Source organism: Heliangelus exortis, chromosome 18, assembly GCF_036169615.1.
Source record: "Heliangelus exortis chromosome 18, bHelExo1.hap1, whole genome shotgun sequence".
Classification (NCBI taxonomy): Eukaryota; Metazoa; Chordata; class Aves; order Apodiformes; family Trochilidae; genus Heliangelus; species Heliangelus exortis.
The window spans coordinates 4,653,709-4,671,227 of NC_092439.1; the positions used below are offsets into that span (position 1 = coordinate 4,653,709).

At 37.4% G+C, this 17,519-nt stretch overlaps 1 protein-coding gene across 1 annotated transcript in view; it reads left to right on the top strand.

Moving 5' to 3' along the window:
• The first annotated feature begins 11,729 nt into the window (after positions 1-11,729).
• Positions 11,730-17,519, top strand: part of LUZP2 (leucine zipper protein 2) — a 126,511-nt gene continuing 120,721 nt past the window's right edge. Inside the window, exon 1 of the mRNA XM_071762120.1 lies at positions 11,730-12,145. Coding sequence (XP_071618221.1) covers positions 12,084-12,145 — 62 coding nt within the window. The 5' untranslated portion in view covers positions 11,730-12,083. The remainder of the gene's footprint in view (positions 12,146-17,519) is intronic.

Below are 17,519 nucleotides of genomic sequence, written 5' to 3' on the forward strand. Positions count from 1 at the left end.
GTCACTAAGTGACCAGTCTGGTCACTGGTTAATTCTGGTTATTTCTGGTTTAATTTTGGAGGTTGTTACTGAAGTTGTTAAAACAGACTGATGCCTGAGAAAGCATTTCAGTGCTGTATTGATAATGGACCAGTTCCTTAGGTTAAATTCCATGGTGGCAGCTTTCTATAAAGGAATGACTCCCACATCTATATTTATTTTAAATAATCAAAGGTCTTCTCCAAAGCACAAAAAAAGTTGAAGAAAAGGAAGCTTGTTTTCCCCAGTTTTCTTCAGTCAGGCCTCAGCACATCACGGGTAACAGACTAAAATTTTTTACTAAAGGAGTAAAGATGCAAATGTTTAGCTGGGCCTCATGCTGAACATGAATCCTCCAAATGTGCCACAGGTAGCATCTTTATGTAAGAAGTGAAATATTTATCTTGCCCACTTGTATGCATTTGTCAGTGGAAGAGCTGAGAGGAGTCCATAAGGAGCTCTCCTATGGGGCTGTTTTGTGCTACAACATTCTGGTCAAATGTTATTGAAAAGTTGCTTGTTTTAGAAGTTGTCAACATCATAAACCAGCCCAAAGCTGACACAATTCTGAATAAATAGCTGTCTAAATAGGGCACTGATCTAGCTGTATACAGATGGCAAAGGATACTGGAGACATTTTTCATTATGCATATGGGTCCATGGATAATCTGAATTCATGTGCAGTCAGCTATGAAGACTAAACTAAGTTTTTTTCTTGAGTTCTTCAACATTAACATTAATTTTTTTATTTCTTCAAGACAAAGGATGCACATGGGAAAATTTTTATAGTCTGAGAGAAATAATTTTTTTAATTTAGTGCTGTTACTAATGAATAAAGAATGGACAGGCAAAACAACTGGAAGGAATTAATGAGAGTTACCCTTGTGATGCATTTTTAATGCACAAGCATTGTGAACTGCATTACTGAGATGGCCACCAAAAATGGTCACTAATGATGCTTCTAGCACCAGGTAAAATGATGTTTCAAGCAACATCAAGTGTCTCTTGACACTTCTTCAGAAAAGTTTCAATTGTTTCTTCAACACTTAAATAACTACACACCAATTTGAAGGAGGAAAGCAGAACTCAGATGGATCCACTTGACAGATGGATAGAGCACTAAAGAATAAGTGATGTACTAGAGAACCCACTACAAGCTGGTACCCAGACAGAGTTTTTATACTTGAGTTGCTAAACATCCTGCATCTCAGAACTTCTTGTTCCCAGCATGGAGTGTGGGTTGGTTCTTTGCAGGTTTTTGTTGTAGAAATTATATGGTCTTCCAATCTTTTCTACATAATTGAAGGCAGTTTCTACCCTCTAACTTTTCTTCCCAGTGACTTATTATCTGCAATAGCTTTTCCTCATTGCTAGCTGGCTGTGGAGGTGTTTTTGGGGGCTTGTGGGTTTTTTCCATGGAGCTATTACATAGAAAGCTGGCATAGTGTAGGAACTTTAGGTTATATTTTTATTCCAATGTATATACGTTTGCTGTCATGTACTTAATATTTGTTATTGATTGTCTTAAAGCCCTGAAATTATTCTCTCATTTATTATTACTTTTATTATATAGATTTAATTTATTAAAATTCAAGTGCTACAAAGCCTGGCAATTTAAAAATTCCTTCACAACTGAAATACATTCTGGCATTAATCATATATTAAAAAGAATTTACTAAAATTTACTTTTACGAGATCTTTGCAAAACATTTCCTTTTGAGATTGAAGCTACTGAAATGTTGCTATGAAGAATTTCCTCCTTTCTCAGGCAATTTATTACTGAATGAAATAAAGGCCTAGGTTTTCCAGTGAGCTTTAAGGTGGGTGCTTCCCTTGAACTAAATTTGGAGAAATCAGCTTCTCTAAGCTGCCAACAACATCTTAGTGAAAACAATAACTGATGACATTATTAAGCCCTCAGAAAGGCTGCTCTGGACTAGGGCTATGGGTTTCCAGGCATAGCATGATGCCAGCTGCTCTGCAGCATGGAGTGCAGCAGGGCAGTAACAAAAAAAACACAAACCCAATTTTCCTGAAATTTTCTTTTGTGTTGCTCCAAGCTACCTAAATTGCAGTTACTGTGAACGTGCCCTTTAGAAGCATTCTCTGACTGCACTGTCTGATTCCTCCCTAGCTGCAGATATCTCCAAAAATAAGCAGCCTCACCACAAACATTTTATTTTGTTGGTCAGATGTTTTGTGCTTTTTTTTTTTTTTTTTTTTTTTTTTTGTGATTTTTGGATTTGAGTTTTGTTTTCTCATTCCCTGCTTTCTAGCAAATCCATGGTAGAGATTCCCCAGCACTTCTCTCTGCAGATGGCACAAGGTAAAAGGAAAAGCCATCAAATGAGTATCAAAGTTGTGGTTTGAATACCTGAGATATGTAACACCCTCTCCAGTGTGCCAGTCTGCTGAAAAACACAGCTAATCATTAAATCTAATAAAGTGCATAATGGTTCTGTTTGTATTGTGAGACAGGGATCAAACTAGCCTGTGAAATTGTGAGCCTGTCAGAAATAATAGGCAACTGTTAGAAATAACTAATTAAGTTCTCTACAAGGTCTTTTAGATGAGGCATGTTGAACTAACAATAAAATTAGGTTAATAAAAGAAGTCTCCTTGTTGAAAAATCCTGGATATCTTTCTCTGTAAACATGTCATATGAACCTCGTAATTCACATGCTGTAAATTACTGATCTTTTGTCCCTATATCTAAGAATGTGAAAACTATTTTATTATTGGGTTTGAGACTTGTGGAGTAACCAAGGAAATACCTTTTCCCATCTCTTGGGGGTTTAAGGTGGACTGAGAGTCAAGGTTAAGGAAATGCCAGGGACAAACTCATCCTTTCACTGAAGAGCTGGGGCTCAGGAATATAGACATGACTTGCACTACTGGAAAAAAAAAACTACAGGGAAGCTGCTCCACAAGAGCTCAATGGAGCTGGGGTAGGTTTAGGATTGACAAATGGAGATCAAAATCTGCCTGCTATAATTTTATAAACTCATATAGGGTGTGTCTGAAACTAACTACAGGAAAAAGGATTTGCAGTAGCAGTAAGAGAGCAGTAATCAGTAAGCATCTCAACTGTTCATCAATGCCCCCAGAAAACAATGAATAAAAATTTTAAAAAATGAAATTAATTATTTCAGAACTATAGTGAAAGTACACCTAGGCTGCTCTTTGGCATGCCATATGAATAGTAAATAAAATCAATTCAAAATTAATGAATTTAAGAGATTAATTTTAGTACTCGTTTAATGAGATTTTTTTTTTTCTTCCTTATATCAGTTTAATGGAACTGCAGAATGCCAGATTTTAAGGAATTTATTGGAAAAAAAAGGTCTGAGCATGAATGAATGTAGCTGTTATTAGAATAGGTTAGAAAAATTAAAGATTGATTTTCAAGTTTGTTTTAATTGGACATAAGCAGTAAGCCTGAGAAAGGAAAGTAAATGTTAGCTGAAATTAGTCTGGCTAGGAGTCCTGCCTGAGGATTCCTGAATATTCCTCTGAAGTAATTGAAATAACTATCCAAAGATTATTCTATATCACTCTTACCTAAGCAGAGTTTTTATGCTGGTGTATTAGGAACTCCTGAGTTGTAGTTTTTGGCTTTGAGAATATGTGATGAAGCTCTGAAGTGAAATATATTATGTCTGGGACTAATCCATTCTTTAAGGCTAAACATGTTTCCAAATATATGCTGCAGTAACACCTGGGTTTTTAAGTTCTAAAAGAACAGATTGTGCTCTACTACTATTCAAACTTGCAAAATATTACAATAGCTGCTTCAGTTTTTTTTTTTTTTCATCTTGCACATGTTCATATTTGGCTTTTGTAAGGTGATGATGTAGAGATAATGCATAGTGTTAGATTTATTTTTTTTTAGATTAATATATAATATTTTTGCATATATGGCAGTCTCACTAATGGTTACTTCCCATGTTTTTAAGGTAACAAATGCTCTAAAATTATAGAGGAAATATGTACTTTGCAAAACTCTTCCTGAGAATTATTTTTTTGGGGGCTGGAATGGGATACACATAAACAGAATGAATGGAAGGGGTGTTCTGAAGGCAGTTCCACTGACATTTGATGGAGCTGTGTGTAAGTACAGCCTAAAAAAGCTAAATTGGAGTGGAAGATAAACAAAACCTGCATGCTACCCTGATAATCTTGTTACACTAAAACATCTGTCACTTACTTAGATGGTATTTACAATGAGATTTTGGGGCAGATGACTGGTACAGAGCTGTGCCTCTTCTAAGGAAGTTACTCAGTGGTGTTTATTCATCACCACCTGGTGCTTTGTGAGCAAGAAGACATAGAGCAGATATGTGGCTGAGGAGAATAAATATCAAAAAATGAGAGTGACTGAAGAAGAAAAAAAAAAAACCTGCATAAATCATACAGAGAATTACCTGCTGTCATCAGTAACGTGCTGGTTGGGTTTGGAAGGTGTGCTGCAAGGCTGGATGGGAAGTATGAGCCTTAGCACCTTGTTGCAAGTGAAGTGATGTAACTCCTGCAGTCTGCATTTCTGTAAAGAGCTTAATAATCTAGGCAAAATTCCCAAGGTTTTAATACATAATTTACCAGTTCTTACATATGGAGATCACTGGACTTCCCTATGGTTTGTTTGGTCTTTGTTTGGTCTTTTTTGTTTCAGAACTTCAAAAATGTATCCCTTTTTTCAAGTCGTTTTTTATGTCCTTGTGTCCCATCCACCCTCCCACCACCAGACCAGAGCTTCTGATCTCTGATTACAATGGAGATGCTGTTAGAATTGTTCATGACTCTGATTCCTGGCATAATCCTGCCAATTGTTCTCTTTGGGCCATGTGGTCCTCCTTTTTTGAAGGTAAAGAGCACATAGGTGTGCAGCATCTAAAGCAGGCACTGGGATACTGCTCAGTCCTCTTTGCTCCTAAGGAGCTGGAGCCTGAAATGCAGCAGGACCTGAAGCCCAACAATTCTGCACATGACTGCAAAGTAGGGTTTAGAAAATCTCAATTTATAGAAACTTGAGCAAAATGGGTAGGGGACTTCAGAAAGTGTTTTGAAACTGTGAAACTGATAAAAGTGTGCAGGGATATCAAACCTGAATTGCAAACACTCGGGTTCCAAGCAATATTCTGCTGTGTGTGACTTTTGCCAAGGGCTGGGTTGTTTATCACTGGAGATAGGGTTTGAAGCTAAACAGCTCAGGAGTTGAAACAGCTACCAAGGAGAGATTAGTTTATTGCATTTTTAGATGAGATTTAGACTTTGAGATTTAGATTTCTCATTTATTTCCTAAGAGAAATAGGGCGTTTAATGCACTAAATGTTTTTTATTTGTTTTTTGGTTTTGGGGTTTTTTTGAGAGTAGAATTAAGTGTTTCTCTAAAGAAGAATAGAATAATGGCAGAGTTGCAGAGCTGAGTTGTTTTGTTTTTAAGAGATTGTAATTGCCCTTAGTGTGAGTACATTTCAATTGACAGAATGGAAAAATGGAATGAAAACACTGGTTCTGTGTCTTGTCATACAAAAGCCTCTGTGTGTGGTTACCTCAGCTATCCAGGATTTCTTTGCTTGCCTTGGAGTATTTCTGCAGTGAGGCTCAGTCAAGCTGAGTGAAATTGTACTTCTAAAGGTCTGCCTAAGGCTGAGGAGAAACAATGTCATAGTGCTGCATATTGAAGATAATCTGTAACTGTAAAAAATATGATTTGAAGACTTCTGTGTTCAGTACTATTAACAATTCTAAACAGTTCCTCAGTGGAAGCAGCAAATGGGGAGATGCCCAGGATGGCTTTGAAGAATTTCAAGGTCAGTGTAGAGATCTTCAGGAGACTTTGGTAAAGGAAGGAATCTTTCCTGGAGGCTGGCAAACAAATCCTATATATTATGGCTCTAACTCGTGTAGTCTGTCATCAAATTAACTTTTTGATGGGCCCCACCTTGTCATTTCCAGTGCTGTACCAGATTGTGCAATTAACATTTTTCTGTGACAAGCAGTTGCCAGGCAGCTGGGGGTGGTAGGGAAAACAGATAATTATATGCCTGGTTTGTGACCTGAAAAACCTCTTTTTCTGTTAAAATCAGAACTACAATAGGAACTTCTTGAACTATCAAACATTAAAGGTCATTGAGTACAAAAGTGTAAAGGTTAAAGAAAATGCAGGAAAGTTGGAGATGATTTAACTACTTAATATCCAATGTTGTAAGTTGTGATGCTTCTTAGGAGAAGGAGCAAACTAAAGAACACAAAATATTGTGTTTTATAGACACATATTAATCCTGAGTATTCTGAGTCATTCTGAGCATTTATGGAACTTTAAATATGGATCTTTAAATACTGATTTTTTAAAATTAGCACTTTTATACTTTAGCCTTCGCTAGTTAATGGAAGGTGATTAACTTAAGGATTATATAAAAAATCCTTCATCAACTAAGATGAATTTCAATAGACTTCACAGAGTAGCCAGGGTGAAGATTTAAAATGTCATGGTTTGGCCTCGATTAATAACAAATCTCAGTAGAAATGCTCAAATAATGTATTGAGTGAGTTAATCTTTCAGTTACGCCTGATCTGTTCTGGGTAAAAATTACCAGGCAAGAAAGTCCCAGTATAGTCTGAATTACATGCTGATAATTCTTTTATGCTTCAGAAATTGTAAACAAACCCTTTCATCACTCCCTACTCCTTTATTGGATGATACTAAATACTAATTTATTGCTGCATGCTTTGATTTGCATGAGTTTGATAACAGACTTCCCCTTCGGAGAGTCACAAACTAAAAATCAGTATTGGTGCCAATTTAGCTTTAAGTTTGATACCTGAAAAGTGATACCAAGACTGAACTGTTAAATTTTAGGGCTACAGGAACACAATACTTCAACCTAACTCTGTAAGAACCTCAGCCTAATTCCTAATTCCTAATTCTTCCCTAATTCCTCCTTTATTTAAAGGAACAAAATACTCCATAACACCTTCCAGCATAGATAGAACACAAGACTAGAAGATGAGCAGAAATATGTGACCATAGATTTGCAGACATTATCATCTTCTACTTGAAGATGTCATTTTAAAGAAAAAAACCAACCATGTTACAATTGGAATTTTTACTTTCCCGAATTTTACTTTCCTATTTCAGTCTTCTCCTTGTGAGCCAACCTTATGACTGATACCACGGCTAAAATAAATAGAACTGAATAGAGCTTTACTTATCCCTTGCATCATATTTTATTTCAATTGAGCTTTCCAGCCATTAGTACTGGTAGATCTTCCTTTTCCTTCTGCAAGTAAAATACTAGATTAGAGAGGAGAGATGGAAATGGACAAAAGATCCATAGAGAGAAGCTGTTTCTTTGTTGCTGTTCAGTGATTCAGACATGGCTCTTTGGATAGATATTTCTCCTAAAATCTGCAATGACAGCTGATGGATGAGTGACAACTCATAATTATGAATGACATCCATAAAGTAAAATGTTTGTTCCTGTAGAGAGACAATGTATCTATCTAGAAGGAAAAAAACCCAAAAAACTAAACACTATATATCTGTCTAGCTGGTTATCATAGGATTTTTTAGCCCTCATTTTAACACAGGAACTCCAACTGGGTTTTGGAAACATCCCCAAACTGCTTTCTGGTATCTTGCCTACTTTTCTTGTTTAATTTTTCACAAATTGAGTGTGCATGGGATGCTGCCTTTCAAACTTCTGAATGTGATTCCCTCCTCTCCTGCAGCAACCTCCATGTGGCAGGGGAGGATTTTTCTCTTTGCCTTTTACAGTATGTGCATCCATGTCAATCTTCAGTTTTTACTGGGTTTATCAGTGTTTGCTGTAGACAGTGTCACAGATGGCTTTAAAGAAGTACAGATGCTGTTTTCCTACTATGATTCCCATCACTGTATAGGGAGAAAAGCAATGAGTGAGCATCTGAATTCTTTCAGGTAAAGAGAATAAGTGTCCTGGTCACTTGTGTTTGCTCTGCTTGACAGCTACTTGACTCTGCTCATTGCTGTGCATTTGTGTGGACTCTGGTTTAGATCATTAATCAGAGATGTTCTAAATCTATATACAATAAACAGGAAAAATAAATGCAGTGATGTGGCAGTAAAACACAGCTTCTTTAGATTGTGCTTTGTGGATTTCAAAGGAAGTGCAATTGTTCCATTATATTGCAGAGATCTGCAAGATTTTTTAACTATGCAATTATAATGTAATATTAGCATGACAATCTCACTGTTGATATAATGTAGCAATTTCCACTGAGTTCCCATTAATTCTGTATTAATGACATTTTGATATGATCTTGATGGTATAATCCTAATGCATGTCATATCTAATAAATTTTGAATTAGAGCTGCACTTCTGCTAGCTTTTCAAAAATCAGGTTTTAATAGTGTATAACAGAAAGCAGTTCAAAATATTGGGAAATTCTCATTATTTCATCAAGGAAATCCAATTATCAGTTAAAGCCTTACATTCCTACTTTATTAAGAGAAGTTTTGTAGTCTTCATGGAGAGGGGAAGGCTCATCTGTGCATCACTGGTGTGAATAAGAACACAACATTTTCTATTCTATCTTTGTAAAGAAACTGAAACATGCTCCTTTGCTCACAGTCTCTTACTGTAACCTCTATTTGGCCTTAAAAGCACTATAACAACTCATATATTATGAAACAGCACAGTAAAACCAAGTCTAGAATGAAGTGGAAAACATATTTATGGCCATCATAAATAGCTATAGCAGTTTCAGAGTGACAAAATATAGGTACAGCTTATGTGTGTGTCTTCTATGCTACTGCTCATTATATTGGCTGTTTCCTGACTCTCTGTTTATACTTTAGAGAGGTGTTATTTAAAATGAAGTCAGAAATACTCATAATAAGGCAAGATTCCTTATGAGAAGATGATCAGCCCTTATTCTTCTGGAAGTCTTTTGTGCAAAGGCTTCAACATTTAGAATTTTAATATTTGACAGCAACATTAATGGTCTGCTTCATTAAGTACGTTCATGGAAATTTCTCTGGTACCACATATATATTCAAAATAACTGAATATAATATATGCCATTATTTCATGATTCCTTTTTTTATTACCATTATTTCCAAACAATGAAAACAAAATTAGGGCCCCTACTGTAGTAGTTACTACATAAATACATACTGCATAAGTACAGGTCTCTCTTCTGCATAAGCTTGTTCTCTTCCAGCATAAGCTTGTGCTGTATTTTCCAAAGGAGACAGTTGATCTTTTTCCTCTTTAAAATAGGCAATAATATTCCTACACTGAGTGTATTTAGCCAAACTTGCAGGAACCTGTCTCACAGTGTTTGAAATGCCTTGGAATTCTGCAGTAATATTTCTATTCTTACTTATATTTTCTGTGTATGATTATTTGTAAAAGCATTTATAGCCACCTTACTTTTCCTTGCTAAGTTAGGAGTAATTATGTCTGTAGTAAGAATCTCAATAAATTTTAGCTAGGAAATGGGGAAAGCCTTTAGTTATAACAGTAAAAATATCATCTTATTTCTTGAGCTCTGCATGTCTGTTGTGTTAAGTGGAATATTTCTACCCAAGGTCCTTGAAGTTCCTGTACATTAATATTTGATCTCCCTTTAAGTGTATGCAGCACTAAACAAATTGACTCTATGCTCTAAGTCTATGAAAATCTGCAAATAATTCTCTCCCATATTTTGAGCAAATATATTATTTTTAGGATACACATTAGGCTGTTCATCTGCTCCTCTAAAAACAAAACAATAACAAAAACCCAACAAACAATGAAAAAAACCAACAACAACAAAGCCAACCCCCCTCAAAACGATAGGAAGTTGCAGATCGGGGTCAGTTAGCTGTGCATGAGGGGGAAAAAAAGATATTTTTTATGTTTTTAGGCAAACAGCTTGAGCTCCTCTACCCTCAGCCCTTGAGGTGTTACCCAGGCTGAAACTGAGCAGTGCTCGGACATTCCCATCAAAACAAGGCTAAAGCAGCAGTGTTGGGAAGGATGAAAGCTTCCTAATTGTTCAATCAATTCTTTCTGATCAGGATGGAGAAATTATGCAAAGAACATGATGGGAAGAATGATAATATCATGTCTGGATGATACAGCTCTAAAGCTGCAGACTAACTCAACCAGAGCCACCAAACCAGGTAGAGAGATGTTCTGGGCAAACACAGGAAAACCTTTGAGATGAAACCAAGACAAAGACCTCTCTATGCCATCCCCACCCCCCCCCCCCAAAAAAAAGAGGCAGAGAGGTAACAATTAAAAAATAATTCCTCAAGTTGCAAAATTTCATGAGTTTTCTAAGATGCCAGCATCACCAGGCTTAATCTCTTGATGCACCAGTAGCTTCCCCTCCATTCTACCCTGTATGTGTGCACTAAAAGGAAAATAAAAGTATTGGCTTCTGAAACATGACTGTGAGGTGCCTGATAGCCTGAGAACGTTGGCTTTTTCCGGAAGAAAAAATGACAAGCTGCCTGCACTTTTTATGACCTTTTTACTATTCTGTCATAAGTATCCATGGTAACATGAGTGTTTCTTTTATGCTGGTATGTAATATCAAAATAACAAATGCATTTACATTAATGTGGTTGAATAGAACTTGCTATCAGGTGTGCGGAAAGAAAAAATACTGGAGTTGGGACGCAAGGAAGAGCCAGAACATTGGTTTTCTGCTATGTACAATTCCTTTTCTTTTTCTTCTTTTCTCTTCCCTCCCTCTCACTTTGTTACTGTGTGCTATGTGAATGCCTTATTAAGGGTTATTACTAATTTCAAAAAGGTTTCCATTAATTTCAAACAGTGAATTTCCATTTACTTTGATGGACTCCAAAATTACTCATTAATAAATAGCTGAATGAAATGTCACACTAGTTTAAACTATGGAAACTTTTATTTTATACATGTGAGGTATAATGTAGTTTCTGGAAGCCTTTCATATGACCAGGCAAGCACGGAGATAACCTTGCAGTGATCACACTTCATTCACATGTAGAAAAGTTTGGTTTTGTGGTGGGTTTTTTTGTTTTTGTTGTTTTTTTTGGGGGGGGGGGGCGGTTCAGGGGGGGTGCTGCATAGAAGGGAAAGTCTCTTAAATGTTTTCCTTTTATATGATCTGGCATCAGTTGAGCTTCACCTGTGGCAAGATATAGGGAATATTCACATTTTGAAAACACCTTTAGCCAACTCTGATTTAAATCAAGATCAGGTAAGATGTAAGGCAGAAAAAAAAAATGTATTAATGGCTCTGAACGTATCAGTCACTTCAGGTGATGGCTTTTAGAGAGGACATCCATGTTTTAACATTTTGGTAGCTGTTTCTGCTCTTCCCTTCAACTCAGCCTGCTACTGAGGGCAACAAATCCCCAACTGCAATAGTAACTTGTGACTTGCCTTGCAGAAATGATCCCTTTCCAGGCTCAGTGGCAGGCTGACCTGCAACCAACTTACCACCTAACCTGTATAGAGATGAACTTGAAAGAAAGACACTAATTGCACCATATCGGTGGTGTTTGCATTGGTGTTTTGCTTTGGGCGAGGTTTGTTGGTTGTTTGGGGTTTTTTGGGGGTTTTTTTTGTTTGTTTTTTTTGGGTGGTCTTTGTTTTTTTTTCCTGGAGGAAATTCTGGGCTGGGTTCCTCTGTGCCCAGGGAGCGATGCGCTGGGAGCTCCCCAGGGGGCTGCGGGTTTGGGGCTGCGGGTTGTGAACTGCGGGGCTGTGAGCTGGGGGTTTGGGGCTGTGAGCTGGGGGTTTGGGGCTGTGAGTTGCGGGTTTGGGGCTGTGGGCTGTGAGGTGCGGGTTTGTGGGCTGTGGGCTTGTGGGCTGTGAGCTGGGGGCTGGCAGCGGCGGCAGCTCCGCACTCAGCCTCGTGACATCACTCCTGGAGCACAAATCCCACTCGGAGCTCCCGTCCTTCCTTCCTGCCTTCCTCCGGCTCTGGGCTGGCTGCTCCGGCAGCTCCCCTGGCAAAGCTCTGGAGCTGCTGGAGGGGAGAGGCTTAGAGAAAGGGAGAGGGGAGTGTGAGGCACGGAGGAAGGAACCGGAGGAACCTCCAGTATGAAATTCGTCTCTGCTTATTACTTGCTGCCTCTCTTTCCTGCACTGGTCTTCAGTGCTAGGTGAGTACCGACAGGTATTTTGCTTCGAGTTCTCTCTCTCTGCTGTTTGTAACACAGATTGAAGCTTTTACTGGGGTACTAAGTTTATCTTCCCTTACTCTTATCTCTCCCCCTTCGGATCTTCTGAAAGATACTGAGTTTTATCTTGGGGTTTCCAGGCTTTTTTAAATGATATGAAACAGCTACTCTTGTATAAGTTGACCTATGGCTTGTGTGATGTAACACAAAAATTTAAGCTTTATATATATATAGCATTAAAAACAGGTAGAGACTGTTTCATTGGGAATAAGGAAGCCAGAGAACTGAAACTGAGCACATGCCAACGTTTTCCTTTATAGTGAGCAAAAATAAAAACGCTTCAACAATCTCATCTCAGTTTAGGTTTCTATATCTGAACATAGACCCAGGGCTGAAGGTTTTTTACTGTGAAATGCAGGTGAGATGTTGCAGTGTTATCTCAACGCCAGGAAACGTGTCAAAAAGTCGCTGCAACCCAGCAGCTTTGCTTTCTGTGAAAGTATAATAAATCACTGAGAAAATATGAACAAAATCTGTGGCAGCTTGAAAATATAACCTATTCTGACCAGGCAGTGTTCTGATAAGATAAATGTGTATTGCTCAGAGATAGTGTAAGTCTCCATGCTGTAGACATAGCATGTTCAGCAAGGAAAAGATAAAGCTGAGACACTATCCCGTTGTCTTGATGTGCACAGATGGAAAGTTAATACTGGGTACAGAGCAGGTCTCTTATAATGACACTGCTCTCACTTCAGTCTTCTTAACTTCCAGCTCCTTGTCAAAAAATCAAACCCACATTTTGGTATTTCTCTGCCGTATTAGAAGTTTGAGGTACTTGCTGCTACATCCATAAAGCATTTTATCAGAGGATATTTGCATCTACATTTATCTGAGAATTGTCTATTTCTGTTATTCTTAGTCTCTTCCTGTAAAATCAGCATCAGAGCAGATTTTGCTGAAGTACTGCATGTTTTAAGCCTTAATTCTTCACTGAGACTTAAAAAAAGAAGGAAAATTATGTACATGCTAAGCACTCAGGTACAGCAGGAACACCTCTCTCTTTATGCTCAAATGCAGACAAACAATAACAAAATATCTGAGTAGGAAAAAGCCCAGATGCAAGGAGGAACCAGGAATAATAGGATGCTTCAGCTGCTCAATTGCTTCACTCTTTTGGAGGAGATTCTTATTGACAAGGAAGGGGTACTTATTTTGGTAGCCCATCTGATTTAGAGACTCAAACCTTTTCCATTCTCTTCAAAATGTAACACTTGGAGGAAAATTGTTGTGATTTAATAATTACCCCTTGTGATTTAATAAGTGGTCTAAGGAAACATTCTCTAGTACTGAAGTGTAAAACTTGCTGTCAATTGAGAGTAATAATTTGACACTCATTTAGGAGTGAGAGATTCCTTGCTAAATTATGTCAGAGTTAGAAAGGAGAGGAAGCACCAAGCCAGCTTTTGGAGATGCAGGTTTGTATCTTGCATGAGCTTGTGCAGGTTAAACTGGAAGGAAGATATGTGAAAAACTCCTCAAATTCTTCATATTTTATTGTTTTTTAACAGTCTTACAAACTACTTGAATGTTCAGAGGACTAAACTGGCACTAAGTATCTAATGCAAAGACCTAAAACCAGGTCCACATCTTGAAAAAATATTACCTGCATGAAAAATGACCTGTGGCTCGTACTTGATAATAATGAAACAAAATTTCAAGTCCTTCCCCATCTTTCAAAAAACAGTGGAAGGAATATGAAGAAGTTGAAGTTGGCATATGAATACTAACTGTGAACAGCTGGTCTCTGAGGAGTGGATATCCTTTCACAAGAGTATGATTTTGGGGCACATAATGATTTATGTTCTTCTGTAATTGAGTGATGAAAATGATTAGTGAAACCTAGAGGAATTCCAGGTAAAATTCCATCAAAGTACAATATGTTTTGCAAAGTAAACTTTGCTTTTGCTACCAGACTGGTCATCCCATTAAAGAGGAAATTGAAACTACTGTAGAGTTGGACATTTATAGAAGTCCTGGACTACTCTGTTCAGCAGTTGCTTTTAGTGATTTGACTGGCTGTGTAGAACATACAGTAGTTTTTCAACATCACATGATGGAAATGTAAAAAATGATACTGTGCTATCAATATGCCATCTACTGGAAATAGATTCTGCTTTAATTTCCTTCAGCAGGAGGCCATTCTCTCTGTGGCAGTTGGAATTCCTTCTAAACATACAAATTAATTCATTTGTTGGACCTAAGCAGAATGGGCTCACAGGATGAGTTGTGTTTGCAAAAAGCAAAGTCTAATATCCTGCTGTGGGAAATTGCTTAGCAGTGCAGCAAACCTTGCAAGGCAGAAAGTTTTCCATCATGAGGATTTATTGTTTGTAAAGTTTGTACAGAAGTGCAGTGTCTCCATTTCATACACAGGTGCTGAAATCAGTGAGTTCAGAGCCCTTGCTGCAGAGGACAGCTGCTGATTTTTGTTCCTTGCCATGTGGTGATCCTGTTGTCTTTGTGTCGTGTCACAGTGATAGCTTTGGAAGACCTCAGCATGTTTTAGAGTATTGTTAAAAAGGGGAAAATACATGGCTATCACTTCTAGGATTATGGTCCTGATGAACTTTTGATTTTCACAACTGTACAAAGCTGACTTCTCAGCATGGTCTGAAATGATACCCGTCAGTCAGCCCACATGCCCATCAAATGTCAGAAATGTCATGGTTTTTTTAATTGAACAGTCTTCTGCCTTTTACCTAAACTCAGAGTTGTGTGGCTTTGAGATATAGTGGTGACTGTTAAACTTATTTCCAGTTAATTGTAGTGCCAAAGAGGTAACAAGACTGAGGTGTATTTGCCTGGCCAGGTAACTATGTAAGTTTGCAGTGTGATAGTTGACCAAGTCTTGAGCAGAAAGGATGATGCATTTTTGCTGTAGGTTTGGTGTGTATCAGAGACTGTCTTAATATCTTGTTTGCTGAATTCTTCCAGAACTGCAGACACATTGCTATCATTTGTCTCCTGGTTAGGATTCCTTTCACACTTATTTTTGCTGTCTGCATTTCCTGAGCCGTGAAAGCTTTCTGATTTCTGTCAGGGTGGATGATGAGGCATGTTTGGGTAATGGCTTGTAAGGACTTCTGGTTGAGGTACAGAAGTGGCATTTAGCAGATGGTTTGCAACCTTCCTGTGACTGAAGAACCACGTGCTTTATTGCCACTGTGTCTGAGCATAATGGGACAAATTTATCAGTGGCACAACTCCATTATTTCAAGGAATGTGTTTAGCTTGTTGGCTTATAACAAAGTACAGTAATCTGGAAACTACTTTGCTGAAACAAAGCCATTTCCTTCTTGGAGAAAAGTTTTGAGCTCTAGTGGTATGTATATGAGAATAAACAACCACCACCTCAAATAATAATAATAATAATAATAATAATAATAATAATAATAATAATAATAATAATAAACCAAAACAAAAAACCAAACCAACAACAACAGTGAAACTAAACCAACAAAACAATCAACTAACCCAAAAAGAGAAATTCTAAGAGACCAAAAAGAAAAATCCCAACAGAAAGTCTGTCTCGGTTTGGCCAGAAATACTAAAAATGGAATCTTTTGTAATGTTTTGTCGTTTCAGTTTCTCTTTTCTGGAATGTGAAAGGAAGAATTAAAAAATAGTGAGGGGGCAGAAAGGAAGGATGCTGCTGAAGGCTTTTTGTAAGCTTCAGAAAAGTCTTATTTTGGATTTTTTCTAACTGCAGTTAAAATATCCTTGAATTTTCATGTGATCTCAGGTAAATCTTGAGGGTCTCTAGGATTAGTCTTAATGTAATAAAACAGCCAGAATTCCTCTTGTTATGCTGCATATAATGCATTTCTGCCCAGGAGACATGCCATGGAGTTACTTTTGACATTTTGATGTATTCTTTTTGTTTAGAGTAATTACAACACTGACACTTTCCTTTTTCTTTCTCATTTATTAATTTACAGCTAAAGTAGAATATAAGGATATTTAACCTCAACTTGTTATCCCTCTTCTTGTGAGATCATGGGTTTGATGTTCTTTTCTCTATTTATCAGGAACCCATTGACAGATACAGTAATCCTTATCATGTACCACTCTGCAGACAAATCTAATTTATGCCCCTTATCAAAACCAGTGTTTCTTTCCGTTGCCTTGTTTTGCACCAGGTGTCTTGTAAGGGTCAGATCTGTAAATATTCTCTCTACAGAAGACAAATGTTTGTCTGAAAGAACAAAGATGTTTCATACCTTTCTTCAGTCTTAATACTGGGTGAAGGTATAAGATGGGTATTGTTATATTTGCTATTTCAAACACTTTGGAATGACAAGTACCTCCTAGAAATGCTGAAGAATAAATATATCATTGCATCAAATAGAGGTATTTGTATGATATTACAGATTTTCCTCCTTTTTCCTGCTTGTGCTAATACTCTTACCCTTACCTCGTATCAATCCCATCTTTATTAATCTTTATTTTTTCTATATATTATCTTAGCAATGATTTTTGTAGAAGTCTGCTGTATCTGTTTGAAGCAAACAATACTTTGACCCATGAGAGAAATCAACGTGGATAACTTACAAGCTGAAGTAATGAGTCTGTATGGAGTTTCTCAGTATCTTACTTGTTGACTGATAGATCCTATAGAAAGGAGTAGAGAAGTGTCAGAAAATATTCTGGTGTGTTTTGTCTCTCTGCACTATCTTGGGAAGATAAGGTTAGTATGCTGCCAGCAAGTGTATTTTACCCAAATTGTTGGGTTTAGGTTTTTTGGGTTTTGTTTTTGTTTTTTAACCCATTTGTATATTTTTATTATTGTCATTTAGGAATGGTTCACAGTGTCCTTATGGGAAATATGTAGGTTTCCTTTGCATTTGCCAACTGTGAAAGTAGAAGCTGGTTATAAAACTCTGTCAGACAAATTGCAGCACTTAAAAGGAGGCACTTTGTACTTGTTGAATCCCATCTGATCACAGAACTAACACCTTTCTCTTTTGTTTGGTTGAAGATGGAGCTGCTGCAGAACATCCTTGTAACTTCTCCATACAAACTTCTTCCAGACCCCCACACTTTTACCCACTGAAGTGTTACCTCTGGCTTTGCTACTCTATTCTCTCTGGGCATCAAAATACTTTCTATGTAAAGAAGGGCAAATGGGGGATTATGGTGGGGTACAAATTCTGCTCTTTCACTGTAGTATAAAGCTTTAATATATTTGCAGTAGGTGTTGTGGTTCTTGACAAAACTTGGTTTGGATGGGGAGGGAGAGACTCTTTGCCCAGAGCAGTAAGTAGTCAACAAAAGATGGTTGTTTACTAGTGCTAGA